General features: G+C 32.5%; 1 protein-coding gene across 1 annotated transcript; it reads left to right on the forward strand.

The window, feature by feature from the left end:
• Window positions 1-1572: 1572 nt before the first annotated feature.
• Window positions 1573-14029, forward strand: LOC132736357 (ring canal kelch homolog). Its single transcript, XM_060723471.1, has 2 exons — window positions 1573-1763; window positions 11847-14029. Exons 1-2 carry the CDS (start codon window positions 1701-1703, stop codon window positions 13659-13661), a joined length of 1878 nt encoding a protein of 625 aa, XP_060579454.1. The 5' UTR covers window positions 1573-1700; the 3' UTR covers window positions 13662-14029.
• Window positions 14030-16884: the final 2855 nt, after the last annotated feature.

The following is a 16884-nucleotide window of genomic DNA, read 5'->3' on the forward strand; positions in this document are numbered from 1 at the left end:
CAATCCCCATACCAAGTTTGAAGTTCCCAGGCCTAAGTGTTCTTTACTTTTTGATCGGAAACCATTGGCCTCAACCAACTGACCAACAGACAGACAAATGCAAAGCAATATATCCCCACTTCTTTGAAGGGGGGCATAATTAATTTATGTCTGGGACAGAGCCAATTTTGAACATGATGGGATCATGATATATTTAACATTTGTGGAGATCTGAACTATGGGTATTGTTGATTTTGAAGAGAACATTTTCAGGTTTCATCTTTAAAACTATTTTAAGCATCTCGGACTGACTGCATCAGACTATTTAATGTGCAATCTAAAGACAAGTGCGGTCAAATCTAACCTATGATCAAAAGGAGTAAAGATCTTCTATTAATCAATGTCACTTCCAATAGTCTATAATATGGGGAAGTCAAAGGCTGGCCAGGGCTATAGATTACACCTGTAATAATTAATATATAAAAATAAAAAACTATATTTATTGATTTCTATAGCTATCAGTAACTTTTCAGGGTTATTTCTAGTTGGGCGCCACCATTTTTAATGTTATTCACAAATCAATTGCAACTTTTTGACTTAAGAATAATCGTCAAGGTAGTCAAATGGGAGCAGTGCATTCATAGACAGGGTTGTCATTAAGAGGCAGCTGGAGGCAGAAATGCCTGTCTCAAATGCATATTGCGGCGCCTCAAAACTAAGAAAGCACTCTTTGTTTTATGTGATAAAACTGAAAAATAACCGCTTCAAAATACTACCTATATTCCATTAATGTCAAAACCCTCGTGGGACGTAGATATGACTCTTAGACTCCAGAGACAGCTATGAGATATAACTTACAAGGGAACCCGGGAACAAATCCCTAGCTCTTATTGAATTAACCCCTTGGTTCTTTTACATGCCCAGTGTACAGCACTGATACATGCAAGGATTACAAATGATTCTATGAAAAATCTTAATGTCAACAGTGCATCTATAGACTTGTCTACTTTCATCCTTTCACATTACATCTGTTGTTATGTCTTGAAACCTCATTGGAATTGCTTAAGACAAAGTAGCCTCCAAAAAATATGTTTTATAAATAATTATCCATTATAAGAACCTATCCTTACAGGCCCGTACGGCTAGACAAAAGTTCTGGCTAGTCGTACGTGACTCACATATGGCTAGAACTTTTCATTTTGACAAGCCATTCTAAGCGCTTGTCTATGAACACTGATTAATTTCATATTAAATTTGGAAAGACAAGGACTGATAAATTTACAGTATCAAGACAATGGTAGTATTAGATTACCCTGATATACAAATATTTTTATATGCTGTTTCCATTTCTGAAACAATATTTTCTTGAAAAAGTTTCCAATAACCAAAATGTGAATTATCCGAATACCACCACTTTATACGATATAATCTCCTACCTTTGCCAGTGATTGAGCACTTAAAATTGATTCAAAAGATTAAAGTCAGTTAAATGAAATACTTACAAACGCTGATTCTTTGTTTTAGGTAGATAACATCAATATGTCATACAGTAAATAAAATATTTTGGACTTCTTGAATTTTTAAACCGGTCCTCCAGAAATATCACATTTCGTGAAAATTACTTTCAGGAAGTAGAAATATTGTCTAATTGGAAATCAACGTAACAAGTTTCTGTCTTTGAAAACTTTATTTTTCGTTAACCGTAATTTCAAGTAAAGACGATGGATAGAAGTTCAGAAGAAGATGATTTACAAAATGCTTCAGATGACTGTCCTATGACAGAGGTGTTTTTTCTCTCTACTTTTTTGAAAGGATAGATCTACTTTCTCTTTCATTTTTTAAAAACCAGAAAAATCCTGGCAATGACCAGTGATGACTGTGGTTTGAACCAAAGATTTCTCATTCATTAAAATGACACGGAACCACAATGATGAAATTGAACTTATTAACTCAAAGCAGTTGGAATCTAGCCTAATTAATTTGGCGTGAACGGTTTGACCCATTTTACAGACTTTTTTTTTCTTACTGTCAAACCGTTACGCCTAATTTTAACTGTCATTTTTACGCACGGAAAATCTACCGGCAACACTATCGATAGTTTGGACTGATTTTTACTGCTTAAACCTGAAAGTAACTTCAATGTCCTCTAAAAATCAATAGAATATAAATTCTAGTACTAACTTCTCCTAGAAAAAATATTAGATTGTACCTGTCTTAACGCATACATGCGATTTATTTCAAATTTGTACTGTATACACTATCTCCGGTGGACATGTTATGACGTCATCGTAAAAAATCGATTCCGTGAAAGCTGGTAGTAGCAACCAGTGTGTCTAGCAGGTAAGTGTGGGTTACGCATGAAGATTAAACTTCAAAAAAATATCGGGGAAATAAATCTATTCATTATTTTTAAATAAATTTGTGCATTATTAAATACTATTGAAAAGTATCAATGTGTTAAACCTAAAATACAATGGTAGCAAATAGGCTCCATACAAGTACTGTTGTTTAATATTTTTTAAATGTTTTAATACATGTACTCAACATTTATCAATAGATGGTTTGCCTTCTTGTTTACTGCTAATGACTGCCGATAAAATACTGACTTCATTTATACATGCATATTTAAATGACAATTAAGAATATAAAAGAAATAAAGGAATTCTTTTTCACCTATTGCTGATTCATATTATAATACCATATTAAACCTACTGATAGGTCTCTTGACATACTTAATTAATTATGCCCCCGCCATGTAATGGCCGGGGCATATAGTGTTACCCTGTTCCGTCATTCTGTCATTCCGTCAAATTTGACATATGGATATGTCATGAGAAAATACAGGTCAAGTTTGAATTTGGTCATGGTTCAACGATTTTTGGCAGAGTTATGCCCCTTTTACTTTGAAAATAATATGAAATTTTCAGTTTCCGTTCATTATCTCCCCAACGGTACAACACATTCAACTCAAATTTGACATATGGATATGTCATGAGAAAATACAGGTCAAGTTCGAATTTGGTCATGGTTCGATGATTTTTGGCAGAGTTATGCCCCTTTTACTTTGAAAATAATATGAAATTTTCAGTTTCCGTTCATTATCTCCCCAACAGTACAACACATTCAACTCAAATTTGACATATGGATATGTCATGAGAAAATACAGGTCAAGTTTGAATTTGGTCATGGTTCGATGATTTTTGGCAGAGTTATGCTCCTTTTACTTTGAAAATAATATGAAATTTTCAGTTTCTTTTTATTATCTCCCCAACAGTACAACACATTCAACTTAAATTTGACATATGGATATTTTTTTGGAATGCCCAGGTCAAGTTCGAATTTGGTCATGGTTCAATAATTTTTGGCAGAGTAATGCCCTTTTCACTTTGAAAATAATATGAAATTTACAATTTCTGTTCATTATCTACACCTCAGGGTTACATATTCAACTCAAATTTGACATATGGATATGTCAAAGGAATGGGCAGGTCAAGTTGGAATTTGGTCATGGTTCGATGATTTTTTTGGCAGAGTTATGTCCCTTTCACTTTGAAAATAATATAGATACATCTTAGGAATAGGCAGTTTAAGTTTGAATTTGGTCGTGGTTCAATGATTTTGGACAAACTTATCTTTCTTGAATATTGGAAAAAATTTTGAACTTTCAGTTTCAGCACTGATACTTTTGTGGAAATGTATGTAGCCATTATTTTGGCTACAAATATGAAATATGCTATTTTCAAAAGGATAAGACTGAATAATTTCAGTGCCTTGAACATTGTATGAAAATGGATTGTGTTAACATTGAAAAGTTTTAAGGGCTTTGAACTTAAAATGAAAACAATAATTTGTGCAAACAAATTTGGAACTAAATATAATAACATCTGAAATTTTGGCTGCATGCGGGGGCATCCGTGGCATGATGACACATTTCTAGTTTACTAAAAAAGGAACTTTATTGTGATCCAGCCATATGCTGTGTAACTATAAGGGAAGGGTCACATATTTTAATTGAAATAAATTTTAAGTAGAGGATATTAAAAAAAATGTCATTGAGAAGATAAGAATTTTCAAATGAACAGATTAAGAGACTTATACATGTATAAGGTGTATGTCTTGTTGTTTCATACTGTTTTGGTGACACTTTTGTTTGTGTCCCTTGTTGTTTTCTCGTCTATGGTAAGTATCTTCCCTTTGCCCCTAGTTTTATTTCTTTATTCCGCCCCCTCCCCCTTCCCGAATTTCCTATCCCCTACCACTGTGCCAGTTTACTTAATGGTCCTATTAATCATTCATTTATTTATTTTCTTTGATTTTGATTTCCTTGTATGTTACCATTATTTCTTTATATTTATCATTTTGTATCATTTTAGTGATAAGCCAGACCGTGCTCTCTCTTGCGCCGTCCTGTTTTTGTTTAGGATCCTCCTGGGTTCCTTGCAAATGGTTCTTGTTCCTGGGTCGTGCGGGGGTTGCGTTCATTGAACGCGGCCTTTCCTTGTTCATCTTGTTTATCATATTTTATACTTGTATACCGAACCGAGCCATAACAAACAGATAATGATTATCAATACAAGGTTCGACAAGCAAGCAAAGAAATGTAAAGAAAACAGAAAAAACTTATCCACATATCCGCCCTCCAAAAAAAACACCAAAAAAAACCCGCCTGAAACTGCAAAACCGAAACATAAATACACATGGGTACCAAAGACGGCTGTGGTAGGTACATGTGCTCCCTTGCGCCGGTTTCAACAGAATTCATCACTTAAACATAATAATGTAGAAAATTTAATCAACACCCACAGATGTGTACAAAGTACGGCGGTAATCATGGAACTTTCAATGCAACACATTTGAGGTGCCGTTCAATGAAAAGCGGGAACTAGATAACATGGAATTTTAAATGGATATAGGTTTTGGTGTCATTTTGCGACATTCGTTCTAACAGACGACTACAGTAATCTAATCAGACTATTTCTCCCATCTGTCTTACATTGTTATGCTACTCTACGTCTTAAATAAGGGTCACTAAATTTCCGCTTGCTGCGTTTTTATCATAAACCCCGTCATATCTGTTCGACAATTGCATTTTACTGAGGACTGTCTGAAATTCCATTTTATAGTTTGAAATTTTAAGATTTTTTTCTCAGAATTTAAAGTTATTTTAGGTTGTTTTGAACTTCTTCCCCTACACAACTGTCCTCAATTTTTTTAAAGATTATAAACTAGAAATTGATAGGGAGTTTAATATAAATTGAAATTCTTCTTTGCTTCATCATGTATAGTATACTTATAATTCATTAATATGTACCTACAATTACATTGTATTTTCATATGTGCAAAATCATGGCAGGGTTATAAAATAAAAAGGCAGTTCAGAAATTTCACCTAATGATCACAGATGTTAAAAAATCCGACATTACAATTTCTAATTTGACAATTTAAATGGACTTTTAAAATGCAGTATGATCTGACGTCGGACATCTAAGTATGGTTATCAGAATATCCTTTTCACATTTTATTTTTAATGCGTGAAAAAAAAAGTTATTCCTGCATAATTCATAATAAATAACTTAAACAAATTATATTATAAAGCTTGACAAATACAATCGATTGCCGCCGATACCTGTGTTACACCATGGAAATTTTACAATTTTACCCTGTTTTACCCTATCACCGCTTGCGTCATTTTCCAATATGGCCGCTTACAATAATTTTCAACGATTTAAAAAGTTAAAGTGGAATATTTAGACTTGTGTTCGACTTTAAAGTATGATAACTTGGAACCTTGCATAAAAAACGGTCCTCTTTCAGGTAATGTAGACCGTTTCTTTGAAACTTTTTTAGTTTTCGCTCCCAACAACTTCTAATTGGGAAGCGTCCGTGCATAAAAATGCAGTTCGTGGTTGGACTTGGAAAAAGACAGCGCCCGTCCAAAATTATCTCGGTGTCTCTTTGACAAGTCTAATTTGTTGGACTAGTTGGAATCAGTCTAAAAGTCTGTGGCTGAGTGGTTAAGGTCGTTGACTTCAAACCACTTCCCTCACCGCTGTGGGTTCGAATCCCGACAGGGACTTTGGATTCTTTCATATGAGGAAGCTATCCAGCTAGCTTAGTCGGAACGTCGGTGGTTCTACTCAGGTGCCCGTTCGTGCCTGAAATAATGCACGGAAGGGCACCTGAGGTCTTCCTCCACCAGTAAAGCTGGAATGTCGCGATATGACCTATACTGTGTGGATGTGACGTAAACCCCCCCCCCCCCCCCCAAAAAAAAAAAATGAGTCTAAACCATTAAATTTTAATCACTAGGCTATTGGCTAGGTACTGTACAGAAGTCTATTTTAACCAATTAATATATATTGAACAAGGTTAGCTTTTAAAAAAGCTAGTAGCGACTCGCTTCGTAATTTCTTTCCAGGGGCGTGTTTAAATGTAAAAATGACAGTTCTGTTAGCTGAAAAGACTTCAGCGAACATCAAAATAAAAGTGACATATAAAGTTAAGGAAGCCAGTTCTCTCAGTTTAACAAAGAGGAATATGAGTATATATGAAGATGTAAACAGATAGAATGAAGTCCCTATGTCTATGCACATTTACTATATGGCCTGTTGACCTTGACCAGAAAAAAAAAATAGATAAGTAGAATTCATAAAAATGTCTCTTTATACGAAGTTAAGTTGTAATATGTTATTTAGTATTGAAATAAGTGACAGATACTAGTCCTAAAGTAAACACAAGTTGTCTATCAATTCAGCCAGAAAAGCCGGGATCCTATTAAAAAAATAGGATCCCGGAAATTGACCAGTTTAAGAATATAGTTTTCAGAAAAGCCGGGATCATATTAAAAAATTAAGAGATCCAAGGAATTGGACAGTTCAAGAATATTGTTTTCAGAAAAGCTGGGATCGTATATAGGGATCCCGGGATTTGACCAATTCAAGAATATAGTCTTTGATTTTTCCAATTAATTAGGCATATAATTATAAGTATTGTGATTTTGTTAATAAATAGCTCTAAATATATCTATATCCTAAGTTAAATCAATTTAACTTTCATTACATACAGTAAAAAAAAACTTACCGTTTAATGGCCTTTCATTACGACAATAATCAACACAAATATAGTTTATTAGTTTTTTCCCTTATTATCGTATACGATCCCGGATCCCGGGCGTCCCGGATCCCGGCCAGTAAATACATATACTAAATACCGGAAAGGATAAAATGACCGGAAAAAAGGAAAAAGAAAAAAAATGCACATAACCAGATGTCGTTTATGTTAATTAACCAAACGAAAACTTACTACAGAGTAAACAGGACTGGTGAAATCGCTAAATCAAAAGTCAGTGTAAATATGATTTACTGAAAAGAATCCATGAAAACAAACATTTTAATCATCAATATATCTTTGCGCTCAAAACAATACTTGCTGCTTTTTAAAAATGGCGTGAAAATTGAAGGTTTTTTGACGCTATATAAGATCAAATTTGATTGGCTAAATAATTTTGGATCCTAGCCCTGATAGATAAATTTTGTAGAAAGCTGGAAGCTAAGCTTCGATTAAATTTTTGGATTGATTCGGAGTTTTAGGTTGTTTCTCAGTAAAATCCTATCGTAATACCGGCTCGCCGTGGCGAGCCGGCATAATTGTATGACAAAATACCCCCGTAATATTTCATAGTCCTTGTTTTGTTAAAGTCTACTTTTATGAATTAGACCTACTATAGTAATATGTACGGTAGCAAGACACTTCACCCTCCAGACACTTAAACCCTCAAATTTTGAAGACACCACTATCAAGACACTTCACCCCCCAAAATCAGTAAGACACTTCACCCCTCATCCAATTTTTTTAATAATGTAAATAAGTCAACATCATAATGCTTTTATATGTTAGGTTTAATTAATTTTAGTATTATAATTATTTGATTAATAATTTTTTAGTTAAAGGACAATCTACAGACATTTTCTAAGAGTAAGTGAAACAAATAAAACAAGTAATAATTTATTTAACTCATTTACATTTAACATGCATTAAAACACAACATGAAGCTGACAAACAGTTTAATACTTAGATATATTATCATTGAAACATAACATAGAGAGAACACACACATATACATGTATATATATATATATTTATTTACAGTTTCAGTCATATATGAATTGATATAATGAGAAGTTGATTCATAGTCTATTCTGGAACAGTGTTAAACACTGGATATCCTGTTAGCGCTTTAACTAGAACTTTCATCAGCACATATTTCTTTAAATCTGACCGACAGTATCTGTTCACTGGTTCAAAAAAACACAATTTTTATTAACGTCCATGATTTTCACCCACTTTCTCCGAGAATTCCTCAGTCCTTAATTCATGATGATTGTATTGCTTACTGTTATACAAAGCACTTTCATGCATTAAGAGTTAATTGCATGTCACCTTGTTTATTCAACATGTTGATTAGTTGTTTATTCAACAGTTCTCATAATTGAATCTTTTGATTAGATAATTGGATTAAAAAGGTATTATTGTAAGAAAATTAAAAAAAATAATAATATTGTATGTAAATAAATAAATAAATAAATAAATAAATAAATAAATAAATAAATAAAAATGAATAAATAAATAAATAATATTGTATGAAAAATAAGTAAATAAATAAATAAAATGAATATAAAATGAACATAAAAGAATATGAATGATTATGAATGAATGAATGAATTATTTATTCACTTATTGTAATAAATAATAAAAGAACAATTAGTTTTTACTTTACTTACAAAATGTCCCTAACAAATTAAGTAACTTACCAGTATCACATGCTATATGTTGCCAGTTCCATTTGTATTCATGTTTTGCTTTCAATCAATTAAACAAGATACTGTCAATAAAAGACACAAAGGAAGAGTGAAAGAGATTATATACTTTATATATATCAAAGGAAAATTCACACAAAGGTTCACACACTTCAATAGAAAGATTATTCAATTTGCTTCACTTTAATTGAAATTAGTAAAAAATTATATAAAAAATAAAATAAAAAATTGACTTACTATTAACTTCATGATATGAGCCTTTTTTGTAGGGCAAAAACAACAATATATCCATTGTCTTTGGTCAGTTACATCATAAAAAAGTAATAAAATATGTTAAAACAATAAACATACTCAATCACTATTGAAAACATTTAACATATTCTACATAAATAATTTTTAAACACAAAATAAAAAAATGGGGGGTGAAGTGTCTCAATCAAAGTTCTTAAAATGAGGGGTGATCTGTCTGAGGGGTGAAGTGTCTGCAAAAAAAGGGCCTAGGGTGAAGTGTCTGGGGGGTGAAGTGTCTGTAAATCATATGTGCAATAAATTTTGTATACTGATTTTTTTCCCCCTCAACCTTCATACATCATTATATGTACTCACTAAAATCACATACTGGGATCCTACATATTACCGGACAAATAATGATGTTTTTTATCTGTAACTTTTATCTAAAATAATAAAAAAGAATGGAATTTTACCCAAATAATTTTGGGTTCTTAATGATTAATGCATGTAAACATTCCTTTATCAAACATGAAATTTAACATTTGACCATAGAAATGTGTCTTTAGTTTAAAGTAGGGCATTACAGGAGGAAAAAAATCGTGTACAACTCAATTTACCGGACATTGTGTTTCAAAAGTTTTTGAAATTGTGAATTGAAATTAATCTTTAAATAATTAGCAAGGAAACTACGACTATTGAATGGCAAAGTTAAGATATTTGAAAAACCCAGTATGTCACTAGAAATAGACACGGCAACCATGCCTGTTATCAAGAGGCCAATATACGGGGTGTAAATGAAATTAACACTATTAACTCAGTTAAGGTATTGATTCTTCATGAATCTTAAACATATGAAACAATTTGGTATTTAAATGGAATTCTGTTCTTTGTCATACAGTTTCCTTTTGGTCATCATGTAGCATGTTACAAAAGCCATAAAATCTATTTTATTTACATTTCATGTCGAGTTTCCTCCTATGGGCTGAACCCGTTTCCTTATATGTTTTTTAATTTGCATTTCTTTGTAAAAGACAACAACGAGGTACTTTTTGGACTAAATTTAGAATTACTTTTTATCATTAAAATATGTTAGTAAAACCTGTCTAAAATAACCCATTAAGGGCCTCCATATATGGGCCTGCGCAGAACACTGATTATTCCCCCGCATGACCAGGTCATGAAATAACTAGTAAACAATAGGCATGATAAAGAACTGAATCAACAATATTTACCTGAGAGTGGTTTTGTTGTTATTTACTTTAAAATAGAAAGTGTGTGTACGATTCAGACTGTATGATTTTTTAATCAAAGCAAAAATTAAGCACTATTCGGCAGGAATAGCTTTTGTCCGGTAAACTGATTGTCCGGTAAATATGTAGGATCCCAGTATCTCATGTTTTTACTTTGTTGAAATTCTAACTGGGATGTATTCTGTATAAAACCCAATTTGAATCTGTAGTTCTGCACATTACATTTTCAATGTTATAATTCATATATTATTAATAATATAATGTTCAACAAAAAATATTTCAACAAAAAAGCTTATCTACATGACCTACCAAAACTGGCATGGATCGCAGTATTAGAAACAAATATATTTTTATACTGGCCTTATTAAGGTGCATGTCAAAATATCCTGTAAAGACACTTATGTAATAAAAATTATCATCTCACATTTTTATTAAAATATCTACCATAAGATTCCATCAAAAAAATTCTTATTCAAGGGCACATAACTCAGAAGTGAGAACAGTGACCCCCCACCCCTTATTTCTTTTTTTTTTGCTTTAAATGTTTTTATTATCATATTCTAACAGCATGCCAAGTTTTAAGAAAAAAAATATGGAGAACAGTTTTAATTTTGCCTATACGTCTATGTGAAAACTCCTGAAAATGTCATTGAAAGAATAGTCTAGCATTCCTTCTGATTGTCTACTAAATATATTTTAAAATTACATTTAATAAATTTCATAAAACAGAAATAGCGACATTTCATTAATAAATTGGGTTTTATATCAACTCAAGATCTTATTTTGGTGTCCAGACAACCAAAATGAGTTTTATTAGCATACAAATGTGCAACCTCATTCGGAAGTACAATTTCTGTTTGCATGAGAAACTCTGCCTTCAGATCATCCGTACATCAATTTTAAGTCAACAAACATGACTATAAGTAGCAGTCCTAATTTAACGGTATATTTCCGCATTGTAACGGATATTTTCATACAAATTTAATCTTTTTTTATGAGATGATTATTTTTTTGAACCCAATGCCTAGTGCACGGTGAAGCTTAAACGGTTAAAGTGTGTTTGCACAAGAAAATCTTATATTTGCTGTGTTCCGGATAGCAACTATAACACCGTGACGTAGCGCATACACGAGCTGATTATAGTCTTCATTTGCATGTTAAAGTTCGTATACGAACTTTAGTGTTACCGTGGGGTTTTCCATTTAAAATCCTAATTTATGAACAATATTTGATGAGATTTACAAAAATACTGTTAAAAAAGTTAATGAAACTGTAGAATGCATGGTTTTAAGGCGGCTTGCCGACTGCAAAAATATTTTTACATATTTATTTTATGTAGCTTTAAACCCATGTGAATTCCAAAGTGATGCTGATGATAAAAGAATTTTTTTTCAACTAATTTTTTTATCCCTACTTTGATACAGTATACCTTAGCAACCAATTCTCTGAATGTACTTGTATGCTAAAACAGTTTTTATAAATAAAAAACTTGTAAATGTCAGATGGACTGACCAAGCCTTGACAAATATTTTTACTGTTTACATCAGTTTCACTTGTTTTATTTTTTCAGGCTCCTGAAAAAGTGATTCTCGAAAAACACATATTTAAAGGAATGGAACACTTCCTTAACTCAGAAAAGTTTTCTGATATAGATGTTAAAGTTGGTGAGGAAGTCTTCAAGTGTCACAAAATTGTTCTAGCTTCATGGAGCGCGTATTTCGATGCCTTGTTTATGTCTGGAATGAGTGAAATAATACATGGGGTAGTGGAGTTGACAGCAATTGATGCAGAAGACTTCAAAGACATTCTAAAGATCATGTATACAGGTAACTGTGAGGTGCACAAAGAAAACATTCAAGGACTCTTGTTTTCTGCTTCATACCTTCAGATTTTGCCATTGATCGAGGGTTGTGAAAACTTCATTAAAAAATCATTGCTGAAAACCGATGCAAGTTGTATTTTGCATTATCTACAAATCAGTCACCAGTTGAATTTGACTAACCTAGTAGAGCATATTCTGGATTTTATTGCGATTCGCTTCAAGACCTTCGAAGTATGTAATGAATTTTTCGAGTCTCTGTGTGTTGACGACATGAAAACCTTGCTTGGATCCAAGAAACTAAACTGTAAGTCAGAAGATGAAATTTGTACTGCATTGCTGTGTTGGATAGATGTTGATCTGATAGGTAGGCAAGGGTACACTAGAGATCTTGTTAAAAAGATACATTATCTTGCTCTGTCTAATGACTACATGAGTAAGATTTTCCTTGAGCACAAGGCTATCAAAGAGAATTGTACGATGAATGAGATTAGGAGTCATTGTTTAGAGTATTTGTCGCTACCCAGACAGCAGTCCGACTACATTGGTGAACCTGTAGCATCACATAGACTTGGTCATCGACTTCGTGATGCTATTGTAGTCTTTTATAAGAAAAGTGTGAAACTGTTTAGATGTGAAGAGAAAGAAGATGGCAGCTTGAACTACATCCATTCTACTTTTACAGACGGTCACGAGGAAAACTTAGGAAGACCTGAAGATGTTAACGAGAAAGTAATTACAGCATGTAATTATGGAAGGTCAGAGGTCATTGTGTCAAATGGACAGAGACTGCTACATTTTAGTGGACTCACATGGGTTTGGACTTCTGGTCCAAAACATTTGGTACCATCAAGCATAAACTGTGTTGTTTGTAATCAAAGATCTGGTGATATATACAGTGTTGTCGTAGATACAGATATAGTTTTTATAGAGAAATGCAAGTTTGATAGTGAGAATGGATTCGGAGAACTGGAGATGGAGATGCAACAAGAAATTGAAAATAGTTCCTACCATTATGACAGAAAGTACAATGACAGGAACGAAATTTACCAAGAAAATGGTAGAACTTGTGCATACATGGTGGACGAAAATATATTTTTCATAAAAACTGGAGTGGCTCCAGAATCAGAACGTGCAACAGTGTTTAAATACAATACAGAATCTAAAACCATAGGTATTGTAAATATTTTACCATTGAAGTATCAATTTGCTACAGCCGTGACTCACAAAGGTTTAGTTTTTCTGGTAGATAGGAAGAATAAGACAATTATCAGAATATCCGAAGGCGGACATTGTTTTGAGAAGTACGGGCAAATTGGAATGTATGTACAAGATAAGGAATTTAACGATATAAAGAATTCTAGTGCTTGTATATTAAATGGAAAACTTATCAAGACAGGTGGCAGGATCCCACATATTTGTGGTCATTTAAGTATGACCTGTATCTTAGAGTATGATTTATGTCAACATGTTTCGAAAGTTCATCATTTAGAAAGTTTTTGTCACAATATGAGGGTAGAAAACGATGCAGTGTGTTTAAAACTAACCATGCAACCTCTTGGGTAGTGTTATAAGGGAAGCTATGGGGATGCTTCTTGAGTTTTTTATATGGTAATGAAAATCTGTCATGAAAATTCACGTTCTTGTGTGAAGTGATATAAATTGTTGACTGGAAGATAAAGTGCATACACATGTAAAATATACTATAATGTTCACATTGATGCTTTATGAATACCCCTATTTTCATCTTTTGTTGTTTGCTACCAATACTGATTAAATTAGTGATAAATTTAATTGCATATTGTTTTAATTAAGATTTTACAGGTAATGAGAATTACACACAATTATATGTGTATTCAAATTTTTATGCATGGCTTTATTTGGACAAAAAGACCGCAAGGGATGTTAGAAATAATTAAATAGAATTAATGAAGCATTATGTTTGATTTTCCTTTTAACATTTTTCATTTTGTAACTACATGTATAATTCAAGGAATTAATCAAAGATCCTTTATCATATTATACAGTGATGGTATTCCAAATGTGTAAATAGACTTTTTTGACAGCAAAATGAATCAAAAGTCAAAACCAAATTATACAAAATTTTGTTGATTTAGATCAATATTGAACTTTAAAACATACACCGATCATATAAAGTGAAATAACAAAGAAGAAACTCCATCATGGAAAAGAAGTAATACATGTTTTATGCTTGTTTTCTTATTCATATATATTGTTATGTAAAATGATACTTGTAAATTTGCTAAATAGAATATGTTTAAACTAAACTCTCTATACTTAATACTAGTTCTCTGAAAATTATAATGGTGTTTCAATGCAGAAATGATCATCGTAATTTAAATATTTTCTGAGGTATTTGAATTATTATGAATTCCAACATTGTAATTTTCAAGTCTTCAACTGATTTATTTTATTGTTTTTAAAATATTCATCATGCAAAATTAAATTTAGATTCATCAAAGGGAGATTAATACAAAATGACACCAGTCAGAGTAATGCTTCTTGGATCTAACACTATTTTCAGTTCATTAAGTTATAAAAAGAGAAATTAACATACAGTTCTTAGACTGAATTTAGTTGTCATATATCTGAACTTTTACAGTTAAACATATGATTCAGACAAATTAAATTCATTAATTTAGCAAAGTGAAGTAAATTACATGTTTTAAAAATTCAGACCAAGAAGACTTACACCTATTTTAAATGATGTACTTCTAGTCAATCTACTGTTTCAAAATTAAATAAAGTCACAAAAAGGGAGATAATTATAAAAATGTAACCAAGAAGAGTTAGTTAATTCTCCTAATTGCCATCTATCAATACTTTTAGTTTAAAATCTATGTAACTGTTGTTTAACTTCAAATCCAGAAATGAAAATTGCAAAAATAAATATCATTGAAAAATGAAACCCAGGTACATGTAGTATATTTTTCGTTTTGGGTGTTCTTTAGGAATTCTTTTTTCCTCTTGTTAATCGGAATGTCAGTTCTTCTTGTAGTTGCTATGTGTCTACTTTGTATGTTTCAAACCAAGAGTAATGCTTACAAAAAAAGGCAATTCCTTGAATAGTTCAGAGTTATCTACCCTGCAAGAAAATTGCAACGGAATTGCAAAAAATATGGGACCAGTTATAGTTCTTTGACACTGATTTTCTTCTAAAAGATGGATTCCGGAACTCTGCAAATGTGGGTTTTTCCAAGCTTATCCCCAGGTACAACAAACTTTTACCATATTAGCTTCATAGTGCACTGTAACTGGTCACGATAGATAAGTTAATCTGTTGCAGTAAATTTCGAAGCTGTAACTGTAAAAGTTGGTTTGTACCCCCAGATTAGCTGGAAAAAACCTAAAATATTCTTATCTAATTATGGCGGAGTAAATCAGTCGCCATCTATAAATATTTATTGGTAAATGTTAATGCCTTGAATAGTATTTGAGTTAACTTTTGGGCAAGAAAATTGCCAAAAAAATGTGGGCATGATAGCCCTGCATCACTCACTAGAAAAGACGATCTTATGATTTGGTTTGGTTTGTTTGTTTTACACAACACATTAGCACACGAACACAGAATAGGTCATATGGTGCCAAAACAGGAAAGATCATTTTGGCTAACCTCTGGTGTAACAAAATTCAAAGCAACACCAGGGGTCAAAACCACCTCACCTGCTGCTCTTACCATCTAATGATGCTTCAGACCAAGTTTAGTGATAATCAGTCCATTAGTTTATGACAAACAGTAAAAAGGCTTTTCTATTTTTAGCTTGGCTATTTTCAAAATAATCGAGCTAATGCAGTCACCCATTTGTCGGTGTCCCTGTGATTAAGTTTTTACGTGTAAGCTGGTATCTCCACAACTACTGAAGGGAATGGATGGAAACTTCACACATTTGTTCTCTAGGATTATCTAATATGATTGGCACAAGTCCCATAACCCTGATTAGCTTTTTTGCATATTTATGCCCCTTTTTGACTTAAAAATTCTTGGCTCAGTTTTTGTGTGTAAACTGGTATCTCCATAACTACTGAAGGGTTTGTGCCTTATTTTGTGACAATTTTATGCATTCGTAATAATCAAGCAGTGATTAACTCAATAAAACATCCTTATTACATGTACAAGCCTTTGTACCTTTTTAGGACAATTTTATGTATTTATATAGGTAAGCAATGAAACAGCTTTGTGACAACTCTTTCAAATAGTTGAGTGTTGCTGTCCTCCAACAGCTCTTGTTAGCTCTGGGGACTTCTAGAAGGGGCAATATATATTTATTTGAGAAAACTTGAGAGAGGACCACCGAAGGATACCACGATCGTCAATGAGATATCATTAGGTTTGATTTTATTTTAAGCTCTGTTGACCCTTAAAATGGGTCACTTGGTATAAAATATGCAAAGTAACAATAAATTCATTAAAGAAATATAATGAAATACATGTAACTCCTGTGTATGTGTCAACAGAAATACATTTGTATACTTGTTACCACTATTACAAAACCACAAAATGTGACAAATACAAAAGCAAGAAAGGATATTGTCTGTTACAGGGAATATTTCGTGTCCAGTCATCAATCAAGGTATGTGGGCAATTCACCAATGACATTTTATTTACATGGGCCTGACTTGGCATACCCTGTAACATACTATTTTAGGCGTGTGACTTGACCTTTGAGGTAGGGGTCTAGGTGTTGCGCATGACTGTCATCTTATTATTGTTAACATTTGTGCAAAGTTATTTTAAAATCCCTTGATTAATGAAAAAGTTATATACCTC

The sequence above is a fragment of the Ruditapes philippinarum genome, unplaced genomic scaffold (genome assembly GCF_026571515.1).
Source record: "Ruditapes philippinarum isolate M1 unplaced genomic scaffold, ASM2657151v2 ctg1087_1_1_1_1, whole genome shotgun sequence".
NCBI classification, from domain to species: Eukaryota; Metazoa; Mollusca; class Bivalvia; order Venerida; family Veneridae; genus Ruditapes; species Ruditapes philippinarum.

Coding starts and splice junctions, on each gene's coding strand:
- LOC132736357 (XM_060723471.1), top strand. CDS start 1,701: ATGGATAGAAGTTCAGAAGAAGATGATTTACAAAATGCTTCAGATGAC. Junction 1,764..11,846: donor ATGACTGTCCTATGACAGAG/GTGTTTTTTCTC, acceptor TTATTTTTTCAG/GCTCCTGAAAAAGTGATTCT.